This window comes from Danio rerio, chromosome 8 (genome assembly GCF_049306965.1).
Source record: "Danio rerio strain Tuebingen ecotype United States chromosome 8, GRCz12tu, whole genome shotgun sequence".
Classification (NCBI taxonomy): domain Eukaryota; kingdom Metazoa; phylum Chordata; class Actinopteri; order Cypriniformes; family Danionidae; genus Danio; species Danio rerio.
In genome coordinates, this window is record NC_133183.1 from 27,716,144 (window position 1) to 27,744,082 (window position 27,939).

The 27,939-nt window shown below is 35.1% G+C and overlaps 1 protein-coding gene across 2 annotated transcripts; it reads right to left on the bottom strand.

Moving 5' to 3' along the window:
* Nucleotides 1-275: 275 nt before the first annotated feature.
* Nucleotides 276-27,939, bottom strand: efhd2 (EF-hand domain family, member D2). 2 transcript variants are annotated; one of them, XR_012383805.1, is made up of 5 exons: nucleotides 27,377-27,939; nucleotides 5,903-6,050; nucleotides 5,499-5,633; nucleotides 2,592-3,636; nucleotides 276-2,300 (listed from the first exon to the last, which is right to left on the bottom strand). XR_012383805.1 is itself a non-coding variant. In NM_001326493.1 (4 exons), exons 1-4 carry the CDS (start codon nucleotides 27,661-27,663, stop codon nucleotides 3,505-3,507), a joined length of 702 nt encoding a protein of 233 aa, NP_001313422.1. In that variant the 5' UTR covers nucleotides 27,664-27,904; the 3' UTR covers nucleotides 276-3,504. The 2 variants fall into 2 exon arrangements, 1 of the variants encoding a protein (NP_001313422.1); NM_001326493.1 differs by having other exon boundaries at nucleotides 276-3,636; nucleotides 27,377-27,904.

Here is a 27,939-nt window from a genome sequence, read left to right on the forward strand (position 1 = left end):
CGTATTTTTAAACTCTTTCAAGCCAAAACACACCCTAACACAGTGTCACGAGTTGAACATAAAACTACAAAAATATTTTTAATAATTTGAAACTTAAGATTATTTTGTTATTAATATATTTACAATTTTTAATACAACTTTTATTGCTTTATTATTTGCCTGCATTTGATCATTTATTTTTATAAATCACAATAAGGTTTCTAAATCTACATCTTCGATTTAGATATATGGGTGGCACACATAACAGTAGTCACATCAATGACCAACATAAAATGTTTCCAAATTAAAAGCATTTTGTTTTATTGTCACAAGAATCATACACTTTAGTAACAAAATCAAAAATAAATGTGCATATAGAAGCCACATATCAATATGTATAAGCCTACGAGAGTATGATACCATAACCACCAGATTCGACTGACACAGACGCTGACAGTAAGGTACAGATATGGTCAGGATGGTTCAATGCCTTCTCAACCATTGTCAAGTCGCTGGAATGACGAACAAAAAGATAAAAAAAACATGCCATCAGATGAAATCGTTAAGACTACAACACTCATTCCTCATCCTCCTAGCATTACATTTCACAGAAAAATGATCAAATACCAAAAACAACATTGTGCTGTTTGTGTAATCTGCTTTACAAGGTGCAGATTTTCACAGAAATCCATTAAAGTCAATACTGCCAAAGCTCAGCTGTAGTTATGCATTTGTGCAAATATTAATATTCTAAAACCAAAACTGCAAAAAGGGTTTTAATTAATGAACAACTTAAATTTCAACAATTTTATTACATTTTAAAAACATTTTACATTCAAAAACAAATGCAAAACATTTTAGATCAATGATGTTTAGTCTAAACTCAACTAATATCAGTGGAATGTCCTACTAAAATAAGCCTGACACAGAACAGAAGTGTGAAATCATTTGGCACAATAAGAACAGATCAGCTAAAAAAAGATATCTCAAAAGAAATGACAGAACTATTTATGGCTTCTAAAGAAATGCAATAATTGATTGGTGTCGAAATCCGACTCTTGGTTGACCAAATATTAACAAACACACTACTATATTTACCCTTTAAATTCAAAATACTTTGAGTTTAAACAGCAGATAACTGTAAAAGAAAACGTGGATGGCTGTGAAGACTGGAAGATCGAAATATTTATACACCTTTTGTTTGACTTTCCACAGAACAAGTCAGCAAACAAGAACATTTACCAGTGACTCAGAACACAGAGACAAGGAACAACATTAAGCATAGCAAATGCCAACAATATTGTCTCCGATTTAAAGGAATTATATTTTCAAGATTTTAGCTGATGGAGAACAGAAGGGAGACAAAACTGTAGGCGGCGAAATTTATATTGAGAAAATAAGAATGTTTCTTTTCACAAGACACCCTTTCCATACAAAACTAAAATTATTTTTCATTTTCATCACATGAAAATATATAGATTTGTCTTTATACATAGGATCTCAGTTACGTTTGCCACAGTGTACTGCATGTCACATGACCATAAAACTTTCAATTTATTACGATTCACTGTAAACGGTCACAGGATGATTTGTCACATTAAATATTTAGTCGAGAAAAAATTGACTATGTTTGTCATTTTGGTCTGGGAAAACATGCATTGACTTGTCAAAACACCCAGCAAGCATTTTTTTATTTTAAAAGATGTCTAATAGATGTCTAAACATGGCCATGTTGGCTAAAACAATGCTAAATTTGGTCTGTCAGTGAACTTGAACTTTAATAGATGTCTAAGAATAGGCCAAAACTAGCCCTCAAATAAACAGAAATGAATGATTACACTTACACAGTCTATCTAATCCAGGGGTGCCCAAACTCAGTCCTGGAGGCCCGATGTCCTGCAAAGTTTAAGTCCAACCCCATCAGAGACACCTAGTCTAGCTAATCGAGCTCTTAATAGGCTTTCTAGAAACATTCATGCAGGTGTGTTGAGGCAAGTTGGAGCTAAAATCTGCAGGATCTGCACCGGCCATCCAGGACCGAGTTTGGACACTCCTGATCTAATCGGTCTATTTGACAACTAGTCTAGTTTTGGGCTATTCTTAGATATCTATTATATTTTTGCTGACAGCGCAAGTTTTGCCTTGTTTTAGCCAAGCTGTCTTTGTTTAGATGTCTATTAGACATTTAAAAACATAAAATTGTTTGCTGGGCAGTCATGCGATTTTCATAAAGCGTTGAAGACAATATTTAAAGATATTAATATTTAAAGATATAGTTCACCCCTCAAAAATAAACAATATAAAAACAAAAAACATTCACCCTCATGTCATTCAAACCTGCATAATTCTTATGTGGGATACAATATATATATTGTATATTTTTAATATATATATATATATATATATTAAAAAAAAGGAAAAATTATTCTCCATTAACTTTAATACACATACAAAAACAAAAGTCTGGAACAAAAAAAACAAAAAAAAAAACATTTAGATTGCCAACATAAAAAAAACCATGTGGTTTGCACAAAAAAAAAAAAAAAAAAAAAAAGGCAGATAGGCTTGGAATGACATGAAGGTGAATAAACGGTCTTCAAATCTGATTTCACTCCACTTGATGCATCTGATCAACCTCATATCACAGTAACTTGATCAGCACACATGGAAGCACAAAGTACAGGGATTCAGGTTAGACTTTGCCCTAACGAAACGCCTCCATCAACAAAAATTACGCAAACTCAAAATATTATGTTGCAATTTCTTACATTTTGTAAGCTATTTTAAATTTAAAGCTATGTCTCGTTGCGATTTGTATACCAGTTTTAGGTTAGCGTGTGCCACATTTAACACTGGACACCTAAAGTGTACCCTATAGCGAAAACGACACCACAGTGACCATGCAAATTAAACAAACACCATTACAACCATCACCACACATGCACATACACCCCCAAACCAGCTCTCCGTCTATCGACTCAGAAAAAATACTGACCACTTAACGCTCCTAATTCATCCGTGAATGAGAGATCTGATGTTTGCCCTCTCGAGTTAAAATGGCCAGCAATGAAAGTTTCATTAGTCATGGTACAGCGGAAAGTATTTCCTGCTTGTGTTTTGCGCTAGTGCAATTACCACTGATATGAATACAGGGGATTGGAAACGGCATACTGAGAACAATAAAAGATTTAAAAGAAAAACTATTTTAAAACTACTTAAGCATTAGATTTAATGAAATTTGGTCACTTTAACGAGAACAAGATGCAAAATGACGATACTGATGGTGAAAACAGACATACATACACATGCAAATGAAAGAAAACTAATCCAATCCAGTGTACTGAGATCAGTGTCTGGCTTCACATTCGAAATCAGCCTGAGCGAGCGAGAGAAAGAGGCAAGGATAAAACAGATCTCTCAGGAAGATGAATCTGCATGGATTTTTGAGCCTTGCATAGTATCTCTGATTGCGGGGACTCTGATGACAGACAGACGTAGATGAGTAAAAGGAGGAGGTGGATGCGGTTATTTGAAGGCTGACTTCAGCTCTTTGAATGCGGCTTGTCTTTGTTTCTTCTCCTCTGCCTGCTTCTTCTTCTCCTCCTGCTCCAGACGGATTTCGGCCTCAAACCGGTTGGATTCGTTAATAGCCTGTACCTGTCAGAGGAAAAACTACAATTTTAGAAAAGCTATCGACATAAGCTAAACAAGCTAAAGTACCGTAACTGTTTGCTATGACAATAGGAGAACAGACATTATTGAACATCACTCACTTTGCAAAAAAACAAACAAACAATATATCTCTAGACAAAACATTGTACATTTCTGAAGTATGCTTCACACACTGGTGAGTGGGGTTGACAAACCCCCTGTAGAAATATTCTTCTCTCCATGTGCACCGGACACTTTACTTAAACTTCATCTTACAAGGACTCAATTAAGAAAACAATGTTTACATGTAAAGCCGCCTTTCCACTGCAAACAACAAATGACAAGAAATAGACTGGAAGTCATTCATTTCCAACGGACAGTAGTCTGGGAGATGTGTGGAGTTCCGATCATCTCCGTATGCTGAAACCGGATCCACCTAACCGGATGTGATGTATTCCAGTGTTGTCCAAGCAGGCCCGTGCACATGAGATGAGAAGGAGTAGTTTTTTTTTAATTTTGTTTTTAATCAGAAAAAAATCTATATTCAAAAAAAAATTTCTATTCATAAATGAGTAATAAAAAAATATTAGTTTTATGTTGTCTTCACATTCACTCCAAAATATTTAGCGGTCTGAGTTTTTAGTATTCATTCATTCATTCATATATTTAACCATGGTGAATGCACGGAGAATAAAGACTCTTTTTGCACTCCTTTATTTCTGACACCACGAGAATCAGCTTCTCTCCCATGATGCATGACAAAACTAAAAATTGTGTGCAACTGCCACAAGGGGGTGTATTCCGAAAGTCGTGTCCGAATGTCGTGTACAGTGGAAAGGTGCATAAGTGTGCTTGACAAACCACCTGTGGAAACATTCTTCCCTCCATATACACCGGACACTTTACCTAAACTCCATCCTACAAGGACTCCATAAGGATTTGTTGTTTACTTGTGAATGTACCACCAATCATGTTGCGCTACTTTTTTTTTACTGAAACTTAAAATACCTCTCTTGCATGATGTAATTCTGTCTTATACTGTAAATACTTAAATTACACAAGTAAATTTACATATGTATAGGTGGTAGCTAGTATAGTTAGATTTCTGCTCTGGTATGTTAGTTATGTATAGGTTTAAAATAGCTCTTACGTGCAGTGTTGTGTTCATACTCTGGATTATTAGCTTCCTTTTAGCTTATTTACTACCGGCGAAGTCTGAGCGCAAAGAATCAAAAAAAGAAAAGACTCTCAACAGTAAGGAGCTGATTCAAATCAAATACTCAAATATACTCAAATACTCATGTTTATCTTATTTGGCGCAAAGCCAATTTGTAATAATGGTATGAATGTCAATCAAAACATGCATACAGTGTACACACTTTGGGCTCGTTTTGCTTGTTTGAAGTTCATATTGTTATGAAAGACCCATTGAAATATAAGTAGCAGCACATTTCAGAATATTTAAAAAAAAACTATAATTTAGCTCATTATTTATATACCTGTTTAGTGTATAATTGTGTTTTCTTTGTGTTTTTTTACTACTATGTGGTTGTATGGTATATATATATATATATATATATATATATATATATATATATATATATATATATATATATATATATATATAGTGTTATTATTTTCTGTCTGACCTAAAAATATATATAAAAAAATACATAAACGGTGACATATTTGTGATATCTTGTAGGTGTCAATACAAAGACAATTGAGAAATGTGTAAATTGGTGTTTGATTGGACATTATTAAAACACAGAGCTGGGATACCCTAAGAAGGATATTAAAATAATCAGGTAATGACTAAAACTATGGAGATATTTCACCAAGGGGTGAAAAAAATATAAGATTTTTACCTTAGCCTCAAAGAATGATTTGGCTCCTTTCACTCCCTCAGTCGACACGTCTATCTCTGACAAACGTGCCAGGACATGAAGGCCGCTGTCCTCTGCCAGCTCTCCTGCTGCTGCCTTTCTGAAGATAAGGAGAAACTGCAGAAAGAGCAAACGATGAAGCGGATAAATGCAGGCAATATTCACTGTAGATTTGCAGCTCTTCATTTGAATTTGTTTATTTTACAAGGACATGCCTTAAAAAAGAAATATGTTTTAGAAAAAATGCTATTTTCAACCTGCAGTCCCTGGACAGGTAGCTCTTAAAACACTCAAAAAGTATATAAAATATAAAACAATTATAAACAATCCTCATGTTCTCGTATGCAGTTAAATAGTTTCAGATTCATAATAAAGGATTTATTTACTTCTCTGAAACTGAGTTTGCCGTCCAGGTCTTCATCCACCTCTTTGATCATGTTCTTCAGGCCCAGGTGAGTCTGAGGAGCTCCCAGTTTCTCCATCATCAGCTTCAGCTCCATCAAGTCGATGTAGTTATCCTTCTCTGAATCATACCTGCACAAAAACACACATAAGAAACAAAACTTTAAAAGCAGAAAAATCATGGAAGGAGATTTAAAAGATTTTTTTAATGCATAATTTGTTCCTGAAAACTATTTAGCCTTGATATATTATATTAAACCAGTATCCCCTGATTTTTCTTGACTTGTAACATTTTTAATGCTTTTATTCTTTAAATTATGTATAGCTGCCTATGATTTACTGTATATAGTTACTGTTGAAAGGGATGAAAATGCCAGACATATATGCAAGAACTGTATCTTTCTGTCTGAGAGATTTTGTATGCCCTATCTAAATAATAAAATAAAACAAAGTAAAGTGTCTAGCAGATTCATCATAATTTTGTTGTGACACCTTATGTGACCAACAGAGGGCAGTGCTGAGGAAATACCTTATTAAAATACTTAAAGCATCTTTCACTCAGGATATCTGATGTTCAGTTTCATCTGATTTAGTCTCGAGATGATTGGCAATAAAAAAAAGGCAATTGTGCATATTTAGAGTAACTAGTAATAACATTCAATTGGAGATAATGTTCATGAAAATGTAGGAGCACAATAAATTCACAACAATCAGTATGTCATGTAGATGTCACACTGTAAAAAATCCAGGGTTTGGACAAAACTCTATGTTGTCCAAACATAAATCAATTAAGTTGACTCTTAAGTTTACATTTTTACAAATTGTCGTGGGTTGAACATAAACCAATTAAATTTTCCCGCAAAAAGAAATTTGTTGTTTCAGCTCATTTTAAAAAGTAGTTAAAACAAGCAGCAAATGTTATTTTTTGAGTGCAGTCCAGTATATGAATAAAAATTTGATTGATGCAGTCAGTTTCAATCCTTCAAAACATTAGGTTTTCCTATTTGTCAGCATTTTTTAAATTAAAAACTTTAAGAAAAAGATAACACAGAATAGCTTAGAGGATATTGATAACACTAGATCATGCCTCATCCAGTTCAAGATTCTACATAGACTACATTTCTCCAAACAGAAATTACATATGATTTTCCCCAATATATCTCCAATTTATGATTAGTGCAAATCAGAAAAGGCTGATTTAGCTTAGTTTTGTATTCTGTCAGAAAATACAGGGATTCTGGAATGAGGTTTTTAAAGTGCTTTCAGACGTCCTTGATTCACACATAGATCCTGAGCCAGTGCTTATATTAGGACATTCTGATCATAAATATTCATTGAGCAGTGCACAACGAAAATTCCTTAAATATTGTTTGATAACAGCCAAAAAGCTGCTATTACTGTAACGTAAAATGTTAATCCTCTAACTGCTAAACTATGGCTTGAAGAATTGATATCTACTCTGCACTTAAAACAAACCAGATATCTTTTAAAAAGGCAACATTGGACAATTTCTGAAGATTTGGGGCCCTTCTGTCACTTCATGGGGAATTCTTTTCCCCAAAGCAATGTATTGTAACTAAAAAGTTGTTTTGAGTATAACTGTATTGTAAACTCACAGACTGTCTTGTTTTTGTAAGTTTATGCATATCAGAAAATCTATCCTGTAATTAGTGATTATTGTAAGTCTTTTCAAAAACCAAATAAAACTTATTTAACAAAAAAGAAAAACAAAATGTAGTATAATCATTTTGTTTTTTAATAAGTACGGTTCAGAATACGCCAGACCGTCTAGAATTTTGCGAGTCTTATGGTTGCTGAGATGAGATCTGAAAAAAACAATTTACTTATAAGATTTAGTAGTTTCACTAGAAAAAAAAAGCCATAACAAAATCAGCCATTTTAGGTTGCAAATATTTTTTTAAAAAGTCTTGCTGCTGATAGGCAAGTAGACATAAATATATCTGAAATGTTTCAATCCTTCAAAACATTAAGTTTTTCTATTTGTCGCCAATTATTTTTATTAAACTAAGAAAAATATAACAAAATGCAGCATAATTTATTAATTTTGTATTTTCATAAGTATGGTTCAGAATAAGACCCTGTAGAATTTTGCGAGTCTGATGATTGTTGGGATCCCAAAAAAAATAAAAATAAAAAACATCCCAAAATTTTCTAGTTTCACAGGAAAAAACATAACAAATGATGCCATAAGTAAAAAAAAAAAAAAAATTCATTACATGATCATAAAACTTAAACCGCATTTTAGGTTGCAAATATTTTTAAAAAATGTCTCTTGTTGCTGATAAGTAGACAAATATATGTTGCACTGAATGATAGTACAGCATTATTTAACCCCAATTTTGCCATTTTATTTTAACAACTTAGTCTTACTTACAGGACAGTTTATATCGAAATTTATATTTTTAGTCATACCATGTTGGTGTTTCATAACATCTAATTTTTTTGAGGCGGGTCGTTATCCCAACAATCAACACGCAAACCTGGAGGACCAGGACATAGACGCATACACTATGAACAACTTAACTTACCCAATTCACCTAGAGCACATGTCTTTGTAATTGTGGGGGTAACTGGAGCACCCAGAGGAACATGCAAACTCTCAACACAGAAATGCCAACTGACCCAGCCAGGGCTCAAAACAGCGACCTTGCTGTGAGGAGACAGTGCTACCCACTATGCCACCCTTTTATTTTAAAGGGCTGGTCCACTACGATATCCTATTTTAAACTTTAGTTGATGTGTAATGTAGCTGTGTGAACATAAACAACATCTCTGAATATAATACACTCAAAGTTCAATGCAAAGGGAGACATTGGCTTTTACAGATTTAGCTTACCAAAGCTTACAGAGAACGAAGTTTGAGGACTGTAAAAAGATACAATCGGGCTAGTGAGATCACAAAAGCTGCAGAAACATACACAAATACACACCTTGCAGCAAGGGGGTGTGGCCAGAGGCGCTGTAATGTTCGCAGAGAAAGCTAAAATGCAGAATAGCAGTATATAATCAAAGTAAGATATATGAAAAAATAATGTGATTTGCTTTGCATCTTATAAACCCAACCAAGCCTTAAAATTGCACGCTGGACCACCCCTTTAACAAACTATTTAAAAGAGTTGCATTTGTTATGTTTTCTATGCAACTAAAACAGCATTTAAATAAATATTCATTTTATGCACCACAACAAAACTCTTGATATCCCAGTTTGCAATAAAACAAAAAACTTTACATCATTAAGATTTGTAACTACATTTAATCATTCGAAAAAAAGGAAATTATACATGCAGGAATGCATTAAAGCTGATCTGCCTTCACTTCTGTGATCATCAGTCAAAGCAGAAATGGTTATTACCAGTCCTTCATTTATTATATCCACCGCTGAGATCATCTAAATGTTCATCTCTCCTGCATTTTTAATAAACACCTCATGAGCTGTTGGTAATTCATTGAGCTAATAGCAGCCCAAGACAACAGTGTATACATCTGGCAGCATAAATATGTATGAACTTTAAACACAAAATCTGCAGACTAAATATAATGTCTGATGTTATATAAATGTTAAAGCATTTCAGCCGTTCATCTCAAACACAGGGCTGAAAAAAGTGGACACTGATCTTATATATCTCTCTCTCTCTTCCTCTCTCTCACACACACACTCACAAACACACACACACTTCCTGTGGTACAGCACAGAAGCGTCAATCCCTTATACTTCAGAACAAGTGACATTCACACAGACCAGACTGATTATATCTGCCTCCTCTTCTATTGCATCTATAATAAGGTTGAAGTCAGTGGGCCTGCCTAGTCACTTCCTGTTCTCACAGTCATTTACGGTTGAAGCCAAACTATTAGCCATCCAGTAAAATTGTAATTATTATTTTTATTTTTTAACTATTTTACAAGTGCTGTTTGTCATAGTTTGGATATTTCTGACAGTATTTTCGATCATGCTTTATTTTGATGGTCCGTTTGTTAAATTTAAGTTGCATTGCATCTACATGTCAACTGATTATTATTAGATTACAAGTAGACTGTTAGCTTGGGGTTAGGGTTAGTGTAGGTTGATATGCACTTTCAAAATTTCTAATAGTCAGTAAATGTCTGTTAAAGGAGCAGTAAAGTGTTACTGTAAAACACAATTGATAGTACTGTACGATTTTCAAATAAAATAGTAAAAATATACTAAAATAAGAGAGTGTGGTAAAATTCAACAAGAGAAAAAAAAGGAAACATTAAAATATCGGATATAAAACTAAAACAGTACTCAGCATTAGAGTACTAATTAGGGCTGTGCGATTTGGGGAAAATATCTAATTGTGATTTTTTTTGTCAGATATTGCGATTTTGATTTAATTTGCGATTTAATTTGTAGTCAAGCTTCAGCTCAAAAATTTGTATCATAGCTTTTTACTGCTTAAATGTAGCGAGTGTTAGTTATCAACTTATATTAGCAAACAACTCTGAAATTGTACTTTGCTTGCTAATAGATTGAGTGTCACTGGCAATACTTTTAGTTGACTTTTTAGCAAGACACTCCTCATATAGCCACCTGTGGTGCTTTTTTAGGTGCTGGTTGTGGTGTGTCCTCGTGCTTTGGCAACAATTCTGCGACAGTTCTTACAAATTAGTTTAAGAACTGGTTTAGTTTGGTGCCTGTGACTTTGAAACCAAGATATTCCCATATTACCGATATCCTGTTTTTCTTTTATATTAATTTTTCTATTAATCTGAAGTGGCAAATGCCATCATACCACTAGTTCGTGCTTTCCTATTTGTTTGTTTTTTGGATGTTCCGAATAGTTTGGTTGTGCAATTCTGATTGGGCAGATGAAAGTGTGCTCACTCAATAAGACTTTCACACACAGACCGCAGTCACACTTTTGCTCTGGGTGGGGGATGTTAATGTTATGTTTCAAATCATGATTGCGATTCGATTTCGATTAATCGCACAGCCCTACTACTACATAGTCATTTTTCAGTAGGATAATATTTTAAACAATGCATCAATAATATAGTTGTGCATATACATTAGATTAGTCAGTACCAAAGTAAAAACTGAAAGAAAAAAGAAAATAAAGTCACAGTCTACAAATTAGTACACCAAAATTAATAAGTTGGGTGAAATTTTTAAATAAAATTAATAAACATGAGGGGAAAATAATAATAATTTAAAAAATGTATCAAACTCCCAATTTATTTACATTTTTTTCCTAAAACTTATTTGAATTTAAATGCATTATATTTCTATTTCTAAAAAATGTTGGGTGACCAAATTCATTTTAATAGATAGGACTGTTTAACATAACTGTTTAAATAATGAACCAGAAATTATTGGCTACATTAAATTGTGTAAAAATATGGAATATAGAAAATATTAATAAAAAGTATTCTATTTCAAAAGGGAGTGTACTGATTTATGCTGAGCTCCATATACAAGATTAATATTCTGGCCCAGCAATGTTAGATTTTGCACTTTATCTGCTTCATTGCCTCCTGTTCATGAATATGAAGTATACTGTGTCTCCATCTGCCTCAAACACTCCTGTACTCTGACACATGCAACACACTTTGCTAATGCCAGTTTCTTTCTCTCTCATTAACCCTGTCTCACAGACCCACCAACATTCTTTCATCATTCAGTCTAAAGGCAAATGAGTGTGTCTATGTTCGGGGGCACCAAATCCTCTATAATTACCCCTTAAGTTAAGCATTGTGTTTCTGTGTAGTGGATTTAGTTGTGGGTTACAGTACAGCAGCAGTTAAAGACTAATGTGATCAAGGCAAGCAAGATTGAGTTGGTGGTTTATTTTTGAAAGGCAAAATCAGATCACTTGTGAATCCAGGCAACCAGTGTTTCTAAGCGGCCTCAGATCAATAATTTACGTCTGCATACAGTTAGCCTGTTTAACAACGGAAAAGATCAAGCATGGCCAGTGCAATTAAAGGTCAGTTGTAATTGAAATCCACCATGTTTAATTAAGCAATGGGTGAAGTCACATACAGTACTCTTGCCTGTGAAAGACTCCTCATGCTTTACAGTGACTCATGCTTGACTTTACTGTGCACAGTGATATCACTTCCTTTTAATTAAGCACGTTTTTTTGTGCCTAACCTGTATGAATTACATGTGGATTTCATGTAGAAAATGCAATTAGAATTGAGTAATTCAGTCATAAAAATGCTATTTATTGTTTAAAATGGAGAAGTCATGGAACATAGGATGAATAAACCAGACATCATATGTCGGGCTGCACAATATATTGTTTGAGCATTAATATTGCAATGTGTGCATCAGCAATAGTCACATCGCAAGACATGTAATGTTGAGTTAGGATTATAGATGACCAGAAATCCCAGGTCAAAACACACAGGATTTGTGGAGACACTGCAAAATCGAATCATAATAGAGTGAAAGTTAATAATCAGCATGTGTTTTAGGGCCTGTGACTGTGTGAACATTTGAAGAGTGTTTCAAGCATTTTAGTAGTGTATAGGGAAGTTTCATAAAGATTAATTTTATTACATTATTTATATGATAAAGACTATACAGTGCTATTTTACATTTGATTAGTCAATATCTGTACCTTAATACTGCTGCTCTCTCCAGAAAACCACAAAGCACAGTTACTTTCACTTTATTTGCTTAATTGTGTTTATTTATGACTAGTTTATGTTTATAAAATACATAAAAAATATTTATATTTTACTCCCCTAAAAAATCATCCCAAGTAATAACTTTGCAAATAGAGCTTAAGGGTGCTTTCACACCTGTGAATCGATTCATTTGTTCCGAAACAGGGATTAAAATTGTTACATTGTTGCTCTGTTGGTGTGGTTCGCTGTCACACGGCAAAGTTTCTAAACAGACGAAAAGAGTAAACTCTTCTCACATTGGTCAGAGTTTTAGGGTTTATTTTGCAGAGTCCCGCTCAGCTGTAAGAGGGGGTGGTGGTTTAGTGGTGTTTGACAAGGTGCGCGCGACGTGTCTGAAGAGCGAGGAGGGATGCGGTGGGGAGGGGTGAGAAGGGTGCGCGACGTATTTGAGGACCGGGAGGGAGACGCGTGATTTACGGGAGATTATTACTCGTTTGCGGGCACCCGGGAGTCTTTGTGCATTTGCGGGAGACTCCTGAAACTTCCGGGAGACTGGGGGGGATGTCTGGAATGACCTCCCGTCCTACTCATAATTCTCTCTTCATATAGCCGTATGCCTATTACATATCCATAAAACACTGTGGTATAACCGGGCTCGGATCGTATCGCTTTCTCACTACGATCGATCCGCTCCAGAGTTCGTTTCAATCGAGCCGAGACCACCTAATTCAAGCGATCTCGGAGCGATTGTTCTGGTGCGGATCCAAGCACGATTAACGGATTCACATATGGTCAAATGAACCGCGCTAACTGGGGAAATGAGACAGGTTCCGAAACAAAAGTCTAGGTGTGAAAGCACTTGAAGTCTTCTGGTAAAACTATTCTAGAGAAAGCAAATATTGCAATGTAAAGTTTTTCCAATATGGTGCAGCCCTAATAATATGATATCATAATTTCCTATAAACACAAACTCAATCAACTTTATGGTTTGTTTTTCAATTGTGAGAGAAATGATGTTAATATTGTACAGTTATTAAATAGTTTAACTTTTCCAACGATCTTGTTTAATTCAAATGTTTCACTAAAAATGACTAGTGACAGAAAAGACATTTATAAAGTTACAAAATTAGTTCTAGGGCATCACGGTGCCGCAGTGGGTAGCACGATCGCCTCACTGCAAGAAAGTTGCTGGTTCGAGCCTCAGCTGGGTGCTCAGTTTTCCCCCACAAGTCCAAAGATATGCAGTACAGGTGAACTGAATAAGTTAAATTGGCCGTAGTGTGTGTGCATGAATGCAAGAGTGTGTGGGTGTTTTCTAGTGTTGGGTTGCGGCTGGAAGGGCATCCGCTGCATAAAACATATGGTGGATAGATTGAATAAAACATTTTACCACTGATGGCATTACAAAAAGCTAAAGCACTGATTTTCATTAAATATGACTTGAATATTTAAAATAGACAGTCTTGATATGACACAAAACATTGACTACAATTGTGCACAGAGGTCGAGGTCTAGAAAGTGTAAAAGAGCAGTGCTTTTGTCACAGTTTATTAGAATTAGTGAGTGGGTACTCAAAAAATTATAAATAGCTCCTACTATCTCACCGAAGCTACTCTAACACTTCAGGGAGGTTTAAGGCTTTTCGCAGATGCTAAAACCTTCAGATAAAAAGTGGTAACACTTCAGCTGCTTGCGCAAATCTGGGACCCGTCAGCTACATTCTTACTAAACTCTGCTGACATCAACTTTTACATCTACATGGAAATGCTGAGCAGATGCTGCCCAAGAAGTCGAAATAAAGAACTTTTCCTCTTTTTTTTGTAACCATTGAGGAAGATAGATAAAATGTTTTGCCCAAATAAGTCCACACACACTACAGATGATTGAGGAAGCAAATGCAATCAGTACTTCCTCATAACAACCAGAAAATAAGTGCATAAGCAGGTTTCCTTGTGCCTTCACAAAAAGCTTTGACTCATTTGATTGGCTTTGCTGATAACTGCATTTGAACCCTGACTGGATTCACTTGCTCTAGTTAGACAGAAATTAATTTTGTTAAGTATTTATAGGACGTCAATGGAATAAGGAAGTTAGCATGTAACTAGCACTCTGTGTAATGAAAAGCTCCTCTTGCTATGTGGTAATCCACTTTCATGACACTTCATCATGCAAGTCTGAACTTGATAAAGATTTGAGGAATTTTTTTCTTGCTCTGTAAAAGATGAATGTTTAAACATGCAACATCTGTCCTAAGAATGTTAGCAAAGAGACTTCAGCTAATGAGGGGTTAGATGTGGTCCTTACTGTGCAGGCCAAAGTATAATTTGGCTGTCTATATAGTGTCCTTGTGGCACAATTATGTGCATAATGAGTGTCCACAGTCATTGGTTCGCACAGACATTGTGTGTACAAGAGTACAGACACAGGTTTGAAATAGAATAGACAATAGATAATCTCTAGATACCTCTAGATAATATATTAGGTGTGAACCTGCACTGTTCTCACAGTTCAGTTTGATAAGATTTATCATGTCATTAATTCACATGTACAATTTTGTCATGGAATACAAGCAGTGGAAAAAAATGAACAGTTTACTTAAAATTTACCTGCACAAAGAAAACTTGGAGTCCTGCTTGGAGGGCATTTAGATACTCTTTGACCAAACCAGGTGTTGGACAGAGACCAGTGGCATGTAAGTTTACAGGACTTTCTTGCCTAATGTTTAGTTACTGTGGGCTTAAAATAAACTTTTTGCAAGGTGACTTTTGGCCTCCCTCTCCTTTTTTTGTTGCTTCCATCCCAATGGGAGTAACAAATTGGGGGCTCGTCCGGGATGGTGTTTTTTGCGTCAATCGTTTAGCATATTTTTTATATTTTCTTCTTAATTTTAACTTATTTGGTAAGTTCCTTGTTTTGCATTTATTTGAGGAAGGGAAAGTAGTATTGTAGAACTGTTTTTAGTCTTTTTCCAGCAAAATATACTGAATCATACTCATCTGTATCACAATGCACTATACAACCGATTAACTAACACTCCTACTAGATAGTATGTATGCATGTGTGCAATTCAACCATCCGTGTCGAGTATACTTTGCAACATTTGTAAGATGGAAGTTTACCCAAGCTTTAGGCAGACAAAGTTCTGAATAAATGTACTTTTTGTACACTGTATAAAAAAAACTTGTTGACTTACATTAAGTTGAATCAAATTAACTTTTCTAGTCATTTCCACTTAAACTGACTGAAAATATTAAGTTAAACTTTGTACATCCTTAATTTTGTTCATAAACCTGATTAACCTTTTTTAAAAAAAGTTGAAGAAGCCTAAAAATATTTGTTGTCTTGACTTTTTGTTATTACACTGTTTACGGTGTAAGAGGCCTTAAATGCCTCTATAAAGGAGAGAGGAACCGTAAATGCACAAATAGTCTTGATTGCTATACCTCGGCACACACCCTAGAAAAACTCACTTGTTGCACTTCTACATTTCTTCTTAAAATGAACTTGACAATTTTCATTCTGAACGAATACATTGGTTTTCATTAATACTAGCCTGCAACTATTCTGGGGTGAAAGCTTTACAACTATCAGCATAGTTTACTCCATTTCAATGGATATAATATTAAAATTATTTGTTTAATTCCGGATAAAATCATGATAATTTGCCATTATTGTTTATTTAAAAATGGTCACTGATGTTTATTGTGCACTAACTGATCGAATAGATATATACTGTGGAGGAAAATAAAATATTTTTTTATTTATATACAGTTTCAGTAGATGTAGAATTGTGGAACAATATGAGAATGAGGAGAAATATTCTATGCATTGCAGCAAAATATAATGTAGCTTTCATAAATAAAGTGGTTTGGGTGAAGCTGCTAGACATGACTGTTATTTGTACCTTGTTTATATTTACCCCTGCCTAAAATGATTCTAGTGGTGATCACTTTACTATCGACATACAGTTTGCTTCTTAATGTGACATTTCAAAAGTTTTCTGATGGCAATTGTGATGGTTTCAAATTCCAAGGGTAGCTTGATGTGCTTTTAGAGACAGATTATATGATCAGGTATTGAATATGCATCCAATTTGAATCCACTTTTAGTAGGAAATAAGGACAAAAGCATTTTTACGTTTACATATGTGCAACAAATTCCAATCGGTGCGAGATGTTGGTAAATTCTCAAAAATTTTGCCAATGTTAATTTAGACATTAATTTTAAAATGAACAAGCTGAAGGAAACTTCAAACTATTGATATTAGGATCAAAGAATGAGGCTTCCTTCTGAAGTCCATGATGATGTATACCTATTGGTTACAGTCTTGTTCTTGAGGTATACTACAAAGTCAAAGTCATGTTATACTACAAAGTCAAAAGATCAAGGCAAAATTAGACTTCTCAAGTCACGACACCTTTAAGAACTGCTGAATGAAAAGCTCTTTGAGAAACCCAGAATGGGTTCAAGTGACATTTCTGTGAAAAGCCCCTTCTGTCAATTTTACAAATCACATTATTACATTTAGTTTTCAATCAGATTCAATCAGATTAGATGGGATTGTAAAAACTTTATTTTAATTTTGGCAATATTTAAATTTCTGTTTAAAAAAAAAAAAAAAAAATACGCTAATAATGCATATGTACTAGAATACCACCATTTAAATTCATGCAGACTGTACTTAAACCCACCATTGGCGCTAAATGAATTGTGCATTGTGAACTTTGAAAGCAACTGTTTGTGAGAATGTGAGGCATGTAACAGGATTTGAGATTAAGCAATTGCCTAAATTTACTGAAATGCTGCTTGACGCTAGCCTAAATACTCATGCCTGTCTGAACAGTCACGCTGTAATGCAGGACTATAGCTACTGCTGACTTAATTATGAAAAATGCAGATTTAATTTGAGTGGAATGACGCCTTGGAGCTTAAAAAAAACCCTCAAGGTTGTCTGAAAGACAGTAATGTGTGAACTTGTACATCATGTCATAGACAAAAATCATAAAAAAAAAACTCTAAAATGTGGCAAACCAACTCTTTTCCCTCCTCCCGTCACTCATTTGCCTATCTCCCTTCCCGCCAATCTCCTAAATCCAATGTTGCCAAGCAACAGCTAATGGGAAAAGTCATGGGAAATCCCTCACAAATACAAACACATGATCAACTCTAAACACGGTGTTCACAACAGCCCAGTGTAACAGGCATAAACATCAGTCAGGACCACACAAAACAAAACATTTTTACATCCACGAAACATCTGTGCAGAGTGTGTGATGACATCAGTAACGTCACGTTTAAATGGACTTTTCTGAGATAAGATGGGAATGGTCTGGAAATACACACAATAGCAACAGATTAAAAACACAAATGAAAGGTCAGTTACATTAAAGGCACAATATGTAATACGTTTTAACACTAACTATGTTTCGATCCACCTATTTATGCGCATTTATTGATTGAAATGTTGAAAATGCGCATAAAACATATGCGCATAACCAAGTAGAATAAACTTTTTATTTGATAAGAAAAAAAATAAATAAATGCACAAACTACGATGGAAACACTTTTAAAGAACAAATACCAGTATGCGCATCAAAAAAAAGGTCATGTGATTTTGTTATGAGAGATCATGTGAGGATACAAATGTGTGTGAATGGACAAACCTGCAGGCTGATCACATAGTAAAACATCTGAGATGTTGTTTTGGTCATTCAAAAACACGCTAACCATTTCAGTATTAGTACTATTATATATTGAATTGTCAAGAGCGTCTGTGCTCCGCTTCTCACACCCTTAAACGCCACCACGCGTTCATTGCATCGGTGTTGTCTTCTGAGGCGCAACTCATTTATTAAATAAAGAGAAAGGATTCACGTAGCTTCTCCAACTACAGTAAACTCCATTTTTACCTTTGATATTTCACACTACTTAATCAGGAAGTGATGATTTTGTTTTTTTTGACTCATTGGATCGAAATGTTGCTTTAATCATGTCTTTTTTGCGATATACCAGTTTGCACATAAATTTTATTTGCAACTTTGGATGGAAACATACCTACTGCTACATATTTTGCTGACTTATGTACTTGCATTATTCCAAATGTTTTAAAGATATATATACATGATTCATGCAGAAGTCTCTTAGGATGTAATGAAGACGAAAGTTCCCGAGATTCCTCACTCAGTCATGTCATCATTAACCTACTTTGTTTGTTGTGAATACACTCCCTCTAGTGGCGAAAATTACATGCTGTGCATTGAACACATTATTTGAGAATTTAAAGTTTCTTTTATTGCTAAACACAAAACTTGATATGCAAATTCAAGACACAAAACAACAACAACAATTCTACTGGACATTAACGTGTGAAAGAGACGCAAAATGTTTTTGAAAAGCAATCGGGTAGTTCAAGCAACACAAAACCACACGAAATGTTTCCGCTTTTACTTGTTTTAAAAAACTGACTGTTCTCAAAACATAAAGATCACTGTTAGAGAATAAATGCTGCATTTCTGCTTTCATACACTGCTGTTTTGAACATAACTACTTCCTGTTCCTAGTGGTTTGAGTCGATCCAAACAACTAACACAATTTGTCCTCATTATTGAACCAAAATCAATAGCATTCAAGGCTCTTCACACACTTGATTTTTGCTCTAATGGTTCATTACAACTCTACACTCAAGAATACGATGTGAAAACTACATTTGTCAGATCATTTTCAGCTTCTCTACTTCAAAATGAGACTGCAAATTTCATTACAAAATGATCCCAATACAGATGCTAAGTGTGTATAAAGATGACATCCTAAATGCATGAAGGCTTTACATAACTGTTGAGATGGATCAGTCATTATCCACCCACGCTATGGATGACTATGAACAAAAAGATGAAGCACCTCAAAAAGAGATGAGTCACTGAATGAAGTACTGCTTACTGTACAGAGATGTGATCCTCAACCAAGGGGCCACAGAATGACGCAAGTCTTACTTAATATAAAAGTGTATCATGCAATTAAATAGATTTTAAAATATTCTAATATTAATCTAAATGTTGTTTTTTTTTGTTTTTGGCTGATCTCGGTTTTAGACTTGCACATCAACTTCATAACATTCATTCTTACAATGTAATTTATGTGTAAGTATTACAAAACAATCTTGCCATGTAAAAGCATTCATACTAAAACAAAGCCAACACTGTAAAACAAGTCTCTTTTCACTTCCCCAGTTATTTGACATTTACAACATGAATGCTTTAGTGACTATAAACACCTCATGAATATTTAACGAGGCAAGCATCAATGTAATAGTTTATGCAAGACTGCATGTAATGTATATAATGCAGCAGTGCTCCACATTCTCTGCCGCTGTAGTTAATGATCACAGACAGAACTAACCTCGATCTGCTGGGATTACAGACCAGGTGACTAACCATTAGTCCTTAAGCAGAAGCCTTCATGGATCAGCCAATGGCCACACAATCCCAGAGGTTATTTATAGTGAGTGAAGAGTGCAAACCATGATCAAAAAAAAAAAGTCACATAAAGAAAGTAAAGGGAGGAATGGGAGGCCTGGCGGGTCGAGAACTAGAAGAGAAGAACTTCCTGAAAGAGTGCTGAGGTTACATATGGCCATTCTGGAAACAAAACAACCAATCTAATGGACTTCCCTCTGCCCTAATGAGTCATTTTAGGCATGTGATACCAATGTGAATGCCAAATAAGGGTGTGCGTCTAAATAAACCTCACACCTACATGATAACTGGCAGCATTTGAAGAAAAGATACCCGTTGTGCTTAAGACAATCATCTTTTAGCCTCAATATCCTGATTAAATCTCTCTTTCAAAGAAAGAAAGCTTAAAAAACATCAACCCAATAAAAAACCCAATTAAAAGCTTCCAATTCAAAACTTTTATAGGCTTTAATGTCCATCTAACATAAATGAAGTAACCAATCTTCAGAGACAGCATGCATTAACTTGGTCTTATCCTCTTGGGTCACTGTGTCAGTTAGTTTTGGCAGCGTGTCAGAGCTTTCGTGGACCAATTCCTCAGCTTTATTTACTTTCATTGCATCTATATTATATTAAAAGCACAACCGACATCCTGTTACTGAAGCTGAACTGTGCTACGGGGCTGTTAAAAAATGCAGGAGTTTCAGAAATGAGGAAATGGGGTGATTTGAAGAATAATCACATCATTCTGCTCTCTGTGGGGAGAAAAGCATTACCATTTAAGGAGTAGGCAAAATGAGTTAGACAGAGAGAGAAGCTTATTACATGCTGTGATATAATATATTTTACTACCATGAGGGTTGCCCAAAAGAAACGAGCAATCATTATTCCACTGACACCTCAGAGGCCTGCGGATATGTTTATGTTTGCGAGATTGCATCGAAACATTCCTGACCGTGTCTAATGTTATCTTTGCTAGGAAATATGGCCTGGAGAAAAAGTGTATGAGGAAAAAGAGGGCAGGCAGAAAAAGGAAGAGCATGGAGCTTATCTTCTGTTTCTATCATTACTAGAGGCGACGCTGCAGGATCGCTGCTCACAGAACTTAAGCCCCTCGCTCATATGTAGGCACAGCATGGGACCTGAACGCATAATCACTCAGCCAATTAGGTCACTCCGCCATTCACATTATCAGAAACTGTACCAGAGCATTAGCGTGACAGGGGGGTAAGAGGGGTTTCCAAGTACATCTGCTATAAGGGATCTAAGATAGCTGAACCTTGAAAAGAACGCATGTAGAAGTAGGATGGATTGATGTTTACGGGTCATTTTTAAGAATACAAGGCTGAACAATTTTTTTAACTTAAGGCATACAGTTGAAGTCAAAATAATAAGCCCTACTGTGATTATTATTATTATTATCTTTTAAATGTTATTATGTACTTACATTACTGTAAATAAATAGAAGGGGAAGTGGGGAGGGGGTCTGTACTATCCCCCCTATGCTAGGAGAATCAATAGTAGTTAGTATAGTTAAATAAAACTTAAATAAGCCATTATATAGTATAAAATATTTTTTAAATAGCAATGAAACAATACCAGACGCTAAAATTAAATGGAAAATGTATACAAATACAAGTGAGTCCAAATTAATAAGATACTATAAAAGTCATAATGATAATAAAATCTGTAAAAATCTATAAACAAATCAGTTAAAGTCGTTTGTGGCATTACAAAACAGCTACCCAGGCCAGCTTAAATATTACCCAAATTATGTTTAACAAAGAAAGGAATTTTTATTTGAATAAAGATCATTTTTATAAAGTATTTCCTTTGTTTTTAATTCTGGAGAAAGTCTTATTTGTTTTATTTTGGCTAGAATAAAAGGTCAATATAATATTTGAAGGTCAATATTATTAGACCCCTTAAGCATTTTTTTTTTTTTTTGTCTACACAAGAAATCACTGTTATACAATGATTTGCCACCTAATTAACCTTAAGCCTTTAAATTGTACTTTAAAGCTCAATAGGAGGATCTTGAAAAAAAAAAAAAAATTATATATATATATATATATATATATATATATATTTTTTTTTTTTTATTAGAAATGATTTATTAAAAACCTGCTATGTTTAGCTCCAGCTCCTCCTTGCTTAGACTTCTCCTACAAGTGATGTCACTGGGGGTTGGGGTGGGTGTACGCATTAAAACAGCTTATAGGAGGAAGAGCTGGAGCTCAGGCTCCCCCTCACTGGAACCCAACTGGCGGTTTAACATATTGATGTTATAAAGAAATTTAATATTAGGCATGGGCCAGTATAGGATTCTGACGGTATGACAACCTTGGATAAAAATACCACGGTTTCACAGTATCACAGTATTGTGATTAATGCTCTAAAATAAGTTATTTTTAAATGCCTGGGCAAAACAAAAACAAATAAAAAAAACTGTTCTACATTGAACACAATATATTTTATTTTAAGAAATATTTATCATATTTTGGAGCAGTAAATATTTCAGGCTAAGTAATGAAAATAAATCATTTTTTGCTCTCTTCATTAATTTCAAAAACACAGATTTCTTTACAACACAAATAAATTCCTTACATATACCTTGGGAACGATAAAACACAACGTCAACTGGTTATCATCCCATGCCTATTTAATACTGTCTTAAAGTTTTTAAAATCAACTAAAACTGAAAAAAAAAATAGTTTCAAATGCTAAAAGAGAAAGGAGCACAACAATAGAGTTTTAAAAGTGAAAATTATTCATGAAGAATTCATGCAGAAATGCTACATTGCCCATGATGTGTGAGGGTGGGTGCACTGACAATAAACTTTAACTACTTTAAATGAACTAGATGTATAAGTTACTATTGTTTTGATTGGGATTTGCAGAGCTTCATGGGATTGTTGTTCCTTTCCTCATCACAGCCATTAAGCAAACACTAAACAGAATCTTTGTCATTTTGTACAATTTTCTTATATGCTTCAAAAGGAAGTTTGTAATGTTGTGATTTGCCTCTTAGTTAGTTTGTGCTGGAGAACCAGTGGAATGCACGAACAACTGGTGCAGTACTATTTAACTCAATTAAATTAATTTGTAGCACTTTTTACAATGTAGATTGTGTCAAAGCAGCTTAACATGGATGCAGAAAAAATAAAAAGCCATAATAATATTTCAGATTGTGGAACATTCCAGAAAATAGAGGTAGTTGTAGAATGCTGGTGTAGCAGTTATAGTTAAATTAAAACAGATTCATTTTGGTTTATCATATATAGTTCAGGTCAGATTAATTCAGATCAGTGTAATGCAAATGTCACTAGCATTCAGTAATTAATTGATAGTGAGTTTGACCAGAGAAAAACAGGTTGCCCCGGCTGAGCCTGGTTTCCTCCAAGGCTTGTTCTCCATTTCCGCCAAATGTTGGAGTTTTGGTTCCTTGCCACTTTTGCCTCTGGCTTGCTTGGTAGGGGCTAATGGAGCTGTTCTTTAGTCATGTCTTAACGTGAACGGATTGCTCAAAAATAATCTTTTAAATAATCTAAAAGTTAAATCTGCTGCTCAAAATCAATCTTACTGTAACTCCAGGCTAATACAGTGTTATGTTCTTCTATGAACAATGTAGGTGTTGGCTACCTAAGTTTCGATTTCTTTGAACAAAGCAAGTGTGCAGGACTGCTCCAACGAGAACTTAATTAAGGAGGAACAACATATTTACAGGCTTTACTATCAATTACCACAGTTATGCAAAACATCTGGGCAGGGATCTTTTATTCTGATAAAAATAGAAAACATGCAAATCACTATTTGTAATAACCATATCATGAAAGTACTAAATAAAGTTAACAGTTTTACATTAAAGCTATAGTTTATCCAAAAATCGTGTTTATTTTGCTTCTCACCTTCCACTTGATCCAAAACCTGTTTGAGTTTCTTCCTACTGTTGAACAGAAAGGAAGTTATTCTGAAGAATGTTGGGGGAAAAAACAGCCATTGACTTCAACAGTATTTTTGCTCCTATTGAATGTCAATAGCTGTTTTTTCCAACATTCGTCAGTAGATCTAGTTTTGTGTTCAACAGAAAAAAAATTCAAAAAAGTTTAGAACCAATTAAGTGGGTAAACGTTGGGGAAATTTTCATGTAGTAAAACTATCCTTTAAAAAAAAAACAGCAATGATAGTGTTGAATGCTGGTCATAAACCAAAAATTGTGAATCCCTCTGAAAAGTGGCCTGAGGGTAAGGCAAAGCCTGCATTCCTCTTATCAGCTGGACTCTGGCCAGTCTGTGGCTGTTACACAGTTTTTCTTTCTCCCTCTCCCTTCTTTTTTTTCTGCCTCCCTCTGCACAAAAGCAGTTAAGAGTGCAACATTGACTGCAACTGAAGTACTGAATGTCCTGAATGAACTGCTCAAAATATCTGCATTCATTTAAAAGGTGAATAAATCAATGATTTTTCTTATGATTGCATAACTCCACACAAGAACATACAAGTGTTCCCGACCTGCCTCCTCGACGGCCATGTTTCATCATTGCTTCCTTATCTATATTCAAGGCTTCAGGCAATGGCACAAACAGCCATTATAGAGCTGGAAAGTAATAAATCAATTAAAGCGGTTCACAGTTCTTCTTTTCTGTAAACTGCATGAAACTAAACAGCATGGAAAAGCAACTAGACAGCAATATTGAATTACAATCTTCTTATCACCAAAATCCTTAACAAGGAATTGACCATGAAAAACCCTAGCTAATGTTTAACCTGTGAAGTAACCGCAGAGGCTTTGTTTTCTATGAGACAAAGGGAACTATTCTGCACGACTCACACTCTCCTAAAGATGAAACCACCACACCTGTCTCATTTAGCACATAAAATGCCAAAGGCTCACTCTGTGAAAGAAACTAAATTAAATTAGTCTTGTATCTCACTCTGGGTGATCTCTGTAGCTGCAAAATAGATTTGAAACCAGTCTATGGCAATTTTTGTCACCTCTAAATGAACATATGACCTCAAGCTGAAGGAATTAGTGTTTGACTTCACACATAACTAATTTATAGATTAATAGGTAGCACTCTAAAACGATAATCTAAGAGTCTAAGTACATTAATTCAGCAGACATTTATTATATATATATATATATATATATATATATATATATATATATATATATATATATATATATATATATATATATATATATATATATATATATATATATATATATATATACACACACACACACACACACACACACACACATTTCACCGGATGACTTTAATACCTCTATTTTAATAAGAATTTATTAATTTTCTATTGATTGGCATGATTCTGTGGGGGAACAAATCATGCACAGAATATAATAAACAAATTACAAGTACAGGTAAATGCAATAGAGCACATATAAAGTAAAATAAACAGTGCTTTATGGTTTTTAGGGTAGTCAAATCATATTCAGGTACAAAATTAAAAGTAATTAAATAAATAAAAAGTAAATTAAAAAAAACATTTGAATCTAAAAAAAACACTCTGCAAAGTCTTTACCAGTTAAATAGTTCCAAAAATTATTCTCTATAAAATTTACTGAAAGTGTCTGAATGCTTTAAACTCTCTTAGAGCTTAAAATGTGCAAATGAAGAACTTTTGCTCCATTACAGTTAAACTCTGCAGTAACTGAACAAATTGTTAAAATGCATTTTAAACTGCGTGACTATATAATGGCAAATAAAATATATATATAATCATAAACTATCTAATCCCAATTAAACAATGCAGATCCTGCGATGTGACTATTGCGGATGCACACATTGTGATATCAATGCTCAAATGATATATTGTAAAGTGTAAAGTATTTATATAATAGTTTTGGGATCAACTGAAAAATGACAAGCGGCCAACAACATTACAGTAAGTAAGTGGCAGTGGGGGTGGGGTAGGAGGGTCTGTACCATCCCTTTAATTACTATGGAAATCAATAGTAGTTAGTAATTGAAACTAAAAGTCGTTATATAGTATAAAAATATATTTAAAAAAAAAAATTTAATTAAATGAAAAATGTATACAAATACATGAATCCAAAAGATTAATAGATACTATAAGTCCTAATAATATTAAATCTGTAAAAATCAATAAATAAATCCGTTTTCTGACAAGTTAATTTTTTTTTTTTTTTAAAGTTGCATTGCCTGCTACCCAGGCCAGCTCATCTAGATGCAAAGGCCTCCTCACAACAGATTTGGAGCAGCTTGTTTTGGCCAATTCACAACAATGGTAGCTTTGTTTGGTAGCAGAAATGGTGAGAGGAACCCATCACTTCCTCCGCGCGCAAGGTCCTCAACCAGCCCCATTTCCCACATTGCTTGGGTCTGTGTGAAACCGACCCTGCAGGCACCGCCTCAGACCGACCGCTCCACCACAGAGAGAACAGAGGACACATTCCTTCAGTCAATCTCACGAAGATTCAACTCCCTGTAGTTTCCAACATTCAGCTGAAGGACTTTTTTTATTAGGCCAACTTAAAAGGCCCTGACAACCCTTTCTGTAGCAAACCAGCATTTACAAAGGCTCTGAAAATTGTTTTTTGGATGCCAGTTCAACGTGGAGTAAATGCATAAGGCGTCTCTCCTTCATCGACTTTAGAGCAGCCTCACTAAGAACTGTGTCATATTGGCCAGCTAGACTGCACAGAATGTATCTGTGGGTAAAATACAAAATGAAACCCACACATGACCTTAGGGGACTTTCTCAAACCGCGGTTCAAAGTCCTGCATATGTCCGTGTGTGAATGTACTTGAAATAAAGGATGCCAACTTGGGTGGGGCTGAGGTTAAGGCCCCTTGTTAGATGTGTGAAAGAGTTTCAGGCAAAACATTAGGCTACATTAGGCTGCACGACGGAGTAAACAGATGGTGTTATACATTGTTATACATCACAAAGACAGTGTGTTCCTGATTAAACATTCAGTTCCATTTTTTTAACAGAAATATGATAATATATCCTGTTAAAAGCATGCTAAATAAATTATACTAAAATATTAAATATATTTTAAAGTGATTTTAAGCTAAAACTTCTTTAAGGGCATTTGGGGTCAAATAAATTGATCTCTGCACAAATACAGGATGAAAGGATGGATGCAAATAGATGAACTCATAGATAGACAGAAAACAACAGACAAATTATTGGACATAGAGACAAATGAATGGAAGACAGACAGACAGACAGACAGACAGACAGACGGATAAATAGACAAATAGTAGAGAAACATGAATGGACAGTCAGATGTTTCAGTTGGGCATGTGGAGTCTGTCTCAGGGGGCTGAGATGACCAGCACATGTCTTACATCTGCGGCTGCAGAGCAGTGAGGATGACAGCTGCTGTGAGGTACTTACTGTTTGAACATCTTCTCCATGTCTTTGATCTGCTTCCTCGAGAACTCCTTGAACTCGGTGTAGGGGTTGAACACCTTCATGCTGGGCTGCTGGTGTTCACCGACGCCCTCGTTCAGCTCCCCGCGCCGCTGCAGTTTGGCTCCGAGCTCGGAGTCCGCGCTGCTCGTGGTCGGTTTATCGTGCGCTCCGTTCTCGTGAGCCTCATCCAGGGCCGCCGCCGGCTCGTGCGAGCCATCCTCGATCTTCAGCCGACGGTTCAGCTTCGATGACAGCTCGTCCGTTGCCATTTCGTATTAATCCGCAATCTAACTACTGGTTAATGCACCAGGGAAACACGCAGAATTCCCTAAAGCGCTCAGTCCATGTAAAGGTTTAGTGCGTTAAATCCAAACTCAGATAAGCATGTGGTTAAATAGGTTTTAAAATGCAAATCATCCGACTTTTATTGTAGCTGTGTGAAGCGATACTCGACTGTACAGCCCGTGATTCAAACGGACAGCGCTCGTGCGTGTGATGATGACGCCTCCGTGCTCGCTGACGGTAAAATAAGCTCGTGCGTGTGC

Coding starts and splice junctions, on each gene's coding strand:
- efhd2 (NM_001326493.1), bottom strand. CDS start 27,663: ATGGCAACGGACGAGCTGTCATCGAAGCTGAACCGTCGGCTGAAGATC. Junction 6,051..27,376: donor ATGGAGAAGATGTTCAAACA/GTAAGTACCTCA, acceptor GTTTTTGTGCAG/GTATGATTCAGAGAAGGATA. Junction 3,637..5,498: donor AATCATTCTTTGAGGCTAAG/GTAAAAATCTTA, acceptor TTCCTCTGACAG/GTACAGGCTATTAACGAATC.